The 10766-nt window shown below is 42.9% G+C and overlaps 1 protein-coding gene across 1 annotated transcript in view; it reads left to right on the forward strand.

The window, feature by feature from the left end:
- LOC146782658 (vomeronasal type-2 receptor 26-like) overlaps positions 1–9927 on the forward strand; it is a 150911-nt gene extending 140984 nt beyond the window's left edge. Inside the window, exons 4-5 of the mRNA XM_085638481.1 lie at positions 1629–1752; positions 9011–9927. Of these exons, the coding sequence (XP_085494607.1) occupies positions 1629–1752; positions 9011–9927 (1041 nt within the window). The remainder of the gene's footprint in view (positions 1–1628; positions 1753–9010) is intronic.
- The last annotated feature ends 839 nt before the right edge of the window (positions 9928–10766 follow it).

Here is a 10766-nt window from a genome sequence, read left to right on the forward strand (position 1 = left end):
GATTCGTACAGAAAAAGGCTTTCTGTACGAATCGTACTTCCTAGGTTGTGAAATGAGTTTACCTGGTACGAGTCGTACGGAGAAAACGCTCTGTACGACTATTCGTAGGGCCTTTTTACAGGATCGGAATCGACCCCTTTATGTGTTTTTCCTATGTATTCTTTTTATTTCTTTTTTATGAAATTAATTTTTATATTTTGATGTTAAAAATTATTTGATCCCAAATATTAGATATGATTATGTATTTTACCAACAGTTTCTCCACTGTTCCTTAGGTTGGAGTGGAAATATTCAATTTGACAAATCTTTCCCCCTCAAAGTCCAAAGCTTTCCCCCTCTGTTGCTTAGGTTGGGGTGGGAATATTAAATCTGCCGATCCCCTACTGTTGTTTAGTTTCGCTTGTGAAGGGTAAATCTGAACCCTCCAAAGTTCAATACCTTCACTAATGGTACAACATTTATTGTTTCACTTTTTATTGTATAGCGCTTGTATGTGATATTTTATGGAAGTTAATAAATTTTTGTAAGTTATAATTTCACGTACTTTTCAATATATCTACTCACCTATTCAATGTCAACGTTTAGGACCACTATATCTTGCAGCAATAATTTTTGTACTTTGTACATTGTAAGAATGTAAATGCAATATTTAGAACCACTTATTTGGGCACAATATTTTTGTATTGTGAAATGTTTGATGACAATAGTATGTCATTGAAGCCCTCTGACAGTCAGTGAGACATCAACATCAGAAAATTAACCCACTTATTCAAGGTGACAACAAAAGTCTCCGACATGCCCCTTCTAAATCAATTTCTAAACTTGGTAAAACTTAACAGACTCCTAAAATGTGTTTGGTACATAGGCACAAACATTTTTGCAGTTCAATCTCTGAATCAGAGTATTGCACACACAAAAATGTTTCATAGCTAGATTCTGTATTGAACTTCAGTCTCCACAGGGAATGGGATGAAGATATAGAAATGGAATGCTCAGGCTTGTCAGCCACTCAAGCTATATTAATATAGACATGTATCTGCTCTTCATAATTTGAGGTAGTTAAATCTGAAAACTACTAGCCACAAAGGGAGAAAGGGAAAGGAAACACACCAAGTGCTTCTGGAAGTACTTATTCTCTCCCCCACAGTGGAATGAGTTTAATGAAAATGCACTTTTTTTAAAACATGTATTTAAATTTATATTGAAATACCAAGATTTTTGGTCTGCAGGGTCCTGTCTCCCTTTAGTGAAAAAGACTGTGACGAAGAGGCAAAGTGGTAATCACTATAAAATAACGGTCATTTTGGTTCAGTACTAAGGTGTTTATGGAAGTTGGCAGTAAGACTAAGAATACTGGTGGGGTATTGTAATAAGGTACATTTCACATAATAATATAGGATTGAAGATTCCAAGAGGCATATGATTTCAGTTGATTTTACTGCCTGGTCGTTGCAAGTAGTTAGTGATTACACTGAGACATTGGCAGATTCGGGATGGTGCCTTCATGCACCTTTACATCTTCCTTGTAAGATCTTTTGCCTGCTCTGGACACATACTGTGCCCATCTGTACCTGCATGAAAATACATGCTAGCCTACAGTGTCTCATTGTTTCTCAATTTGACCGAAGGTTCCCCGTTCAGTCTGCAGTGAGAGCTGTGTTCCCGGATATCGAAAAGCCGCCCAAGAAGGACAGCCTCCCTGCTGCTTTGACTGTGTCCTGTGTGCTGAAGGAGAGATTTCAAATGAGACAGGTACTTTTCTTTTGCAAACTGACATGTTCTTGTGTGACATTTGCTGAGAAAACAACACTGTATGTGAATGAGTTGAGAAATAGTTATTTTAGTTGACATTAACTTATGTCAATATATGATTAACACTCCTTTCCCCTTTCACTTCGAAGTCTGTTGCCTACCTTTTACTCTTCTCTCTTCTCTCTGCACCATTTCTTTTCTTCCATATTGGTTCAATCGTCACCATTTATCCCTATCCTAATACTAGCAGGTCCTCAAGCCAGATTCCCCTTCGTCACATCGCTCTTGCCGCTCCATTCTGCCAGCACTGCAGTCTTCTTGGCTTATTTTTTCTTCTGCCTTATTTGTCCTTTCGATTCTATTTTTCCTTCTGCCTCTACCTTTCCTTTGCTCTGCCTTCATTTGCACTCTACCTTTCCTGTTTCTGCCTCCTTTTTTGACCCTCAGTCCCCCTCTATTACAATTTTTCCTGCGATTTTCCTTCTTTCCCATTTCCCTCCCTCCCAGCACCCCTCCCTCCTCCCAGGACCTACTCAATGAGGCTGCAGGCAGACCCCATTGAGGAGGTCCTCGAGCAAGATCACCCTTTGCACATCACTCCTTCCAGTCTGTTCAGCCAGCATTGCAGTCTTCTTGCCTGATTTTTTCTTCTCAATTATTTGTCCTTCTGACTCTGTTTTTCCTTCTGCATCTACCTTTCATCTACTCTGCCTTCTTTTGTGCTCTGGCTTTCCTGCTTCTGCCTTCATGCCATGGATATCTGGGACATGATCTCTTCCCTCACCCCGGATATCATCTTCCGCACAGAGACCTGGCTGAGCCCCACATCTGCACCAGATATGGCCATTGCCACCCCCGAAGGGACCAAACCAACAAACATGTAGGTGGAATTGCCATCATCTACTAGGACACCATCCTCTGTGTGACCTCCTCAAAGGACTCAACCCAGATAATGGAGCATCTCTACTTCCAAATCCACATACATGGAAAAAATACCATCAGAGGTACCCTCGCCTACAGACCACCAGGACTACGCCCCAGATTCTGTACTGCCATCTCTGACCTACTTGCACTTCTCGCCATTAAATACGAGCACTACATCTTCCAAGGAGATCTTAACTTCCACCTTGATGACCCCAGAAATACAAACACAACCGACCTCCCAAAAAGCATGAGCAACATCAGCTTCAAGCAACTTCTCACCAACCCTACCCACATTGCAAGAAACACACTCAACCACATTTTCATGACCAATGACAGAGTTAAGCACAGCAATGTCTCACAGCTCCCCTGGACAGACCACTACAGTGTCCACTTCACCATCTTAGGACCTACCAACACAGGCACCATGTTCCTCTAGCTCCACATGCAGAAACTGGAAAAAGATATCAGGAGACCAGTGGAACAACACTCTCAACTCCCACCTTCCAGACACAACATCCAACCTGGCAAGAACTTCTCCTAGTGGAACACAGGATGCGCTGACACAATTCCGCCCACCAAGCCAGCCAAATCCAAAGGACTCACCAGAGCTGGAATCCACAAAACTGTCTCATCGCTCCACCAATTCAAGAAAAGACTCAAGACCTGGTTGTTCGAATGAGTAGATCAGCACCTAGAGGTAGCAACTCCGGCATTTTGAGACCCTCGCAGGTGATTTGCTGAACTTTATAAATACTTTGATTTATTGAACTATTCATGTATCTTTTCTCACTCTCAGCATCTATCCCTCTCTGTCCCACTCTGTGTTGATTCTTCACTCCTCTTTCATCTGTTTTAGGTCTTAATAACTCCCATCTCCCACTAACAATTCTTTAATCAAAGCAATGTTTTATCAACACTTCCAAAGAATTCTAATAATTTTGGAATGCACTCAACATCTCTTAGATGACTCAAATGCATTTTTTTGTTGGAGTATTGTGTTGTGGTTTCTTGACATGAAAACCGATGGAGTCATACTCATATCAATGTCTAATTATTAAATTAAAGTGGGTTAAACTAGATGAATTGAGGAAATCAGTAGAAAATTAAGTGGCTTGGATATGGTGCTTGATTTTGCCCACAATGGCTACTCCAGAGTTAGTTCTGACCATCTAGTTAGGAATATGCGGCTGTGATAAATACCAGGATCAGTGGGTGGCAGATGAGAAGGCAATGTGGGCTGCTGGTGGCAGAGAAAGAGCCGCGGGACTAACTCTTGAATGAACCAGAGAATTCGTAGAATCATGGCCTGATATGTACCAAGATTACATGGGTGAGCCATAGTTTCTGGGCTGCACTGGGCCTACTGCACCAACACATCATTAGGAGTTGGTGGGCCCTTCTCCACTTCAGACTTGGGGGGTGATTATGATGGCGGGCGGATCACCACTGATCTTACCCCCGCCATATTATTATGGCGGGGGTATTGCGGCGGACGCAAAGGGAGTCTGCCGCTATTCCGCGGGTCGGCAATGGTTCCGATGCCGCCATGGCAAGGCTGGTGGGGATTCATTTGGGGGACCGTTGCGGGCCCCTGGGGGGCTAGGGGTGTGGGGGGCTACACTTGGGGGGTACCTTTTGTACCCCCCTACATTGCCATGCACATGGTGGCAGGCACTGCGCGGTGCCTGCAACATTGGCCATGGCAATGCACAACATGCCTTTTCACCATTGCGGCGGGTGCTGCTTACAGCAGCACCCGCCGCAATGTTGGAAATGCAGAATGCGACCGCCAGGGTGGCGGTCGCATCCTAGTTTGGGGTGCAGGACCGCAACATATCTGGTGGCCGGTCCCAGCACCATGAGGATGGCGGGCGGACTAAAGCGGCGATAATTTTTTATCGCCTGCATGTAAATATGCCCCTAAGTGACTCTGAAGATCTGGAGAAGCTCTTTGCTACCCTGAAGGAATCCTCAATGGACACATTGCAGCAGGATTACCAGCTAAGGAGAGAAGCGAATCCTGGAGTGGGCAATAACCATTATTAAGACTAATGGTGGAACTCTGCCTGATGAAAGAGACAGGCTGGAATTAGTTATGTGGAGGGCAGATATGGAGAGATTTGGTGACAAGAGGAAGGATAAAGACAGAGATAAGTCTAGATCTCCATTAAAACCTCAATCTGCTTGTCAGTGTTGCTTGTGTGGGTTGTTGCATGAATGAGTTTGACAGTCATCTGTTCTCTTAAATTGAATGCTTATGATGTGTGTCTTCATATCTTGTGCTTCTGGACTGGGTACTCATAATTTGAGTGACATCTTGTCTTGATGATGTTGAGGGTCTAATTCTGTGGGTCCTAACATGTACCCTCCTCTCACCCCCTTTCTTCTCTGTTTCTGAGCTAAAGAAAATATTCCTTGTACTATTTTAGACACTTAGCTATGAAGCCCATGATCCGGTTTATTTTTTGTTCTTTTGCGGGCGGATGAGGTAGGAGGCTATTGCCTGTCTATTTATAGAGTTGTTTGTGAGCTGTTTGGCAGTAAAGGGGGAGATTTAAACCATGTTCAAAATATTGTGCAACATAGCCTCTCCCCAATAGTCTAATCGGCCATATAGACTATTGCTCAATTTTTAGATGTTCAACCAAATATATTAAATTTCTTGCTCTCATGACTTGGGAATATTTTACACTAGCGCCATCTCTCTGGGACAAGGGTTGGGAGATCATGAAAAACAATGTCATCCTCAAGGCTCTTGTGGTTACGTTCTTTAATGTCAGTGGGCTCACCTATTATATCAAACACAAAATGGCACTAAATTATATGGCATAGAATCACCTGGCCAATGGACTTCAAAATTGTTGACTGCTGGGACTCATAAAGGCTCATTAATGGAAATGCAAAAGGGGAATGTGGACGGGGGCTAGGTTGAGGATGTGAACAGATGGAGTACTATGTATTATATGAGTCTTGGGTACTAAATCTTCACAGGTGCCTGTAGATTTAGTAATTCTGACATTTCTATTTTATGCTGGGCCAAGCTGAAATGTGTTCCTCAAAGATGATACTGATCTATAGGAGGCTTTTGATGCTTTTTGCACTTTCATTCTTCAGAACTGTTGGTGTTAGCGCTCTGACTCATCCCGTTCTGCATATATGTAACTCCCTGACCCTGCTATGAAGATACATGACATTATTTTGATGCTGTTTGACTATGGCTCTTGTTTAATTTTCTTTTGCTGATCACAAATGACGCGTTATATGAAGAATTCAAGGGAAAATTAAGGGCTTGAAAACTTTCTCTAATTTCTCTGCTTTTTCTCATTCTTCCCTCTGCTGCTTAGCTGTTTGTCTCCCAACTCTTAAAACCTCCAGCACTGCTGTTTTATTTGCAAATATCTTCAAACAAACTGGAACGAATCCTCAGACTTAGAGACCAGATTGATTCTAGGTTGTACTTATTTATAAAAAGAAAGGAGGACATTAACACTGATGATATTTAAAAATAAAAAAGTACATAATTCTGCTACAGTGGGACCAGGCTTTCATTTCAGTCCAGCGATATCCCCTGGAAACCTGATACCCAGTTGAACCTGGACGTCAGTAAGAGTTTGGTAGTGAGTGCTTTTGAATTTGAAGATAATTGAACCTGGACATCAGTAAGGGTTTCATAGCTGGTGCTTTTATATCTGAACGTAGTTGAACCTGGACGTCAGTAAGGGTTTGGTAGCGGGTGCTTTTGTATTTGGAGGTAGTTGAACCTGGACGTCAGTAAGGGTTTGGTAGCGGGTGCTTTTGTATTTGGAGGTAGTTGAACCTGGACGTCAGTAAGGGTTTGGTAGTGAGTGCTTGTGTATTTGAAGGTAGTTGAACCTGGACGTCAGTAACGGTTTGGTAGCGGGTGCTTTTGTATTTGGAGGTAGTTGAACCTGGACGTCAGTAAGAGTTTGGTAGTGAGTGCTTGTGTATTTGAAGGTAGTTGAACCTGGACGTCAGTAAGGGTTTGCTAGCGGGTGCTTTTGTATTTGGAGGTAGTTGAACCTGGACGTCATTAAGGGTTTGGTAGCGGGTGCATTTGTACATCAGTAAGGGTAGAGCAAAGCACTCGCTACCAAACCCATACTGACGTCCAGGTTCAAACACCTGTTAGAAAGTACTTTTGTATTTGAAGGTGTTTGAACCTGGACGTCAGTAAGGGTTTGGTAGCGGGTGCTTTTGTATTTGGAGGTAGTTGAACCTGGACGTCAGTAAGGGTTTGGTAGTGAGTGCTTGTGTATTTGAAGGTAGTTGAACCTGGACGTCAGTACGGGTTTGGTAGCGGGTGCTTTTGTATTTGGAGGTAGTTGAACCTGGACGTCAGTAAGGGTTTGGTAGTGAGTGCTTGTGTATTTGAAGGTAGTTGAACCTGGACGTCAGTAAGAGTTTGGTAGCGGGTGCTTTTGTATTTGGAGATAGTTGAACCTGAACGTCAGTAAGGGTTTGGTAGTGAGTGCTTGTGCATTTGAAGGTAGTTGACCCTGGACGTCAGTAAGGGTTTGGTAGCGGGTTTTTTTGTATTTGGAGGTAGTTGAACCTGGACGTCAGTAAGGGTTTGGTAGTGAGTGCTTGTGTATTTGAAGGTAGTTGAACCTGGACGTCAGTAACGGTTTGGTAGCGGGTGCTTTTGTATTTGGAGGTAGTTGAACCTGGACGTCAGTAAGAGTTTGGTAGTGAGTGCTTGTGTATTTGAAGGTAGTTGAACCTGGACGTCAGTAAGGGTTTGCTAGCGGGTGCTTTTGTATTTGGAGGTAGTTGAACCTGGACGTCATTAAGGGTTTGGTAGCGGGTGCATTTGTACATCAGTAAGGGTAGAGCAAAGCACTCGCTACCAAACCCATACTGACGTCCAGGTTCAAACACCTGTTAGAAAGTACTTTTGTATTTGAAGGTGTTTGAACCTGGACGTCAGTAAGGGTTTGGTAGCGGGTGCTTTTGTATTTGGAGGTAGTTGAACCTGGACGTCAGTAAGGGTTTGGTAGTGAGTGCTTGTGTATTTGAAGGTAGTTGAACCTGGACGTCAGTAAGGGTTTGGTAGCGGGTGCTTTTGTATTTGGAGGTAGTTGAACCTGGACGTCAGTAAGGGTTTGGTAGTGAGTGCTTGTGTATTTGAAGGTAGTTGAACCTGGACGTCAGTAAGAGTTTGGTAGCGGGTGCTTTTGTATTTGGAGATAGTTGAACCTGAACGTCAGTAAGGGTTTGGTAGTGAGTGCTTGTGCATTTGAAGGTAGTTGACCCTGGACGTCAGTAAGGGTTTGGTAGCGGGTTTTTTTGTATTTGGAGGTAGTTGAACCTGGACGTCAGTAAGGGTTTGGTAGTGAGTGCTTGTGTATTTGAAGGTAGTTGAACCTGGACGTCAGTAAGGGTTTGGTAGCGGGTGCTTTTGTATTTGGAGGTAGTTGAACCTGGACGTCAGTAAGGGTTTGGTAGCGGGTGCTTTTGTATTTGGAGGTAGTTGAACCTGGACGTCAGTAAGGGTTTGGTAGCGGGTGCATTTGTACATCAGTAAGGGTAGAGCAAAGCACTCGCTACCAAACCCATACTGACGTCCAGGTTCAAACACCTGTTAGAAAGTACTTTTGTATTTGAAGGTGTTTGAACCTGGACGTCAGTAAGGGTTTGGTGGTGAGTGCTTTGCTCTATGGTCCTCCTGGCACTGCCCTTGTGGTCATGAAGACTAGCTAAGAATACAAACTAGGGCAGCAAATAGGTGGGTGATGAGGGAACAAAGGTGTAACAAGGGGACAACCCTGTGAGAACATTACGGTCAAATGGGATATGATCTCAGTTCTGCTCCCATGACATTTTGTTGGCTTGTCATTTATGATTGAAAAACTTGCAGAGATGCTGTAAAATATAGAAACAAATGTATTATTCTTGAATGCATACTGTTTGCAAAAGCAGCACGAATTCTGGTAAGCATGAGGAATTCATCTGTGGAAGGAGACACATTCTGCAGCCCTCTGACCATATTATGCCTCACACCACCTCTGCTTCACAGCAGAGCAAAACAACCCCATTACCATTGATGTCTTGCTCTGGTTGGTGCTTATGGCCTTATTGAATGGATTAATGCAGTCCTCAGCCCAGTCAAGAAGCAGTAAGGATTGCTAACTGAAACTGTTCAATCACACCACAGAAGGTTCTCCGAGTAGATCAGAAAGTGTTTATCGAAGTAGCCATTCTTTTCATATTTCTACGCATCGCTGAATGTCTCTACAACCTTGAATTGTTAATGCCTGTTCATAACGCACATTGAATTTGTGAAATTGTTATAAATCACAGTTTTATTTTTCAGATTCCAATGCCTGTTGGAAGTGTCCAAGTGACCAGTGGCCCAACGAGAAGAGAAATGAATGTGTTCCAAAGGAAATAGAATATCTTTCTTATGAGGAGCCACTGGGAGCCACCTTGACTGGGGCAGCCAATCTAGGTTCCTTCTCAAGTATTATAATTCTGTGCATCTTTGTAAAGTACCGGCATACACCAGTTGTCAAAGCCAACAACAGGAACCTCACCTACCTTCTCCTCGGAGCCCTCCTAATCTGCTTCCTGTGTTCTTTGCTTTTCATTGGACTCCCACATCCAGTAACCTGTCTTCTGCGCCAGGCTGCTTTTGGCATTATGTTTATCCTCTGTGTGTCTTGCGTGTTGGCCAAGACCATCATGGTGGTCATCGCATTCAATGCCACAAAGCCAGGTAGTAACATGAGGAAGTGGCTGGGTCCAAAGGTTCCAGTGTTTACAATCTCTGGTTGCACACTTGGTCAACTCCTGATCTGTGCCACATGGCTGGTTCTGTGCCCTCCTTTTCCAGAGAAGAATATGGAAATGAAGACTGGCACCATCATCTTCCAGTGCAATGAATGCTCAGTGGCTGCCTTCTGGTGCATGCTGGGATATATGGGACTTTTGGCTGGGATAAGTTTCGTAGTAGCATTCTTTTCACGGAGACTGCCTGATAGCTTTAATGAAGCAAAATGGATCACATTTAGCATGCTTGTGTTCATCAGTGTGTGGGGATCCTTTGTTCCTGGACACCTAAGCACACAGGGGAAATACACAGTGGCTGTGGAGGTTTTTGCCATTGTCTCGTCCAGCGCTGGAGTACTCGCTTGCATTTTTCTCCCAAAGTGTTACATCATATTGCTGAAACCAGAGAAAAACACCAGAGAACAACTGTTGGGGAAAGGAACCAAGATAAGAAACAGATAGCTTTAGAGAAAGCATAAAAGTGATATGGAACAATGTAGATTTTGCTCTGCAACAATACTCCTTATCACTAATTTCCTTTTGATCTGCTCTTCAACAGCAAAGGGAGAGCAAGGGGCAGAGAAGACAGCTCTTAATAAGCGGGTGTCAATATTATTCTTTCCCAGACTTAAAAAACCTGATGACTTGGATGGTATCTCATTTTGTTGAATAGATAATTTATTCTGAAGCATCCCCTTGTATCACATAAATAGAAAATCTCACTTATGGAAACTCTTGAGGTAATTCCTTGTGACCAACTAGTATTTAGTAGAACTTCATAAAGTTCCTACATGGTCGCTTTAAGAAGAATATAATTACACAGAAATGGTAACTTACAAGTTTGAAATGGTAATGAACTCTTTATATTTGTACACCTAAATGATTGACACACTCGTTTTCTTCTTGTTTTCTTATTTTTCCTCTTCAGAGTCCTATTTAAACCCAACAATAAGACTGTCCTTTTGCAAAATAAAAATCTCTAATGAGAGGTTTAATTCAAAATTACTTTTTGCATGTTATTGTTTATCACAAAATATGCACAACATTCAACACGCATTGGCTAAGCCAATTGGTCCGTCCTTTCTTTTAAGTATGTGTGCTTCTTTGATGGAAATTGGGCTATTAGTTGTGTGGCCATCACAAGTAATGGATCCACAATTGTCCTCAGTGGGAACCAAACACCCCATTGTAGCACTTGAGTCTCACAGGGTAATGAAGCGGAGCATTCCAAGGTTTATTCAAGGGAGGTGGTATGGGCTAGTAATGACCAATTGCTGGCACGCAATAATAACACTCAATAA

The sequence above is a fragment of the Triturus cristatus genome, chromosome 12 (genome assembly GCF_964204655.1).
Source record: "Triturus cristatus chromosome 12, aTriCri1.1, whole genome shotgun sequence".
Lineage (NCBI taxonomy): Eukaryota > Metazoa > Chordata > Amphibia > Caudata > Salamandridae > Triturus > Triturus cristatus.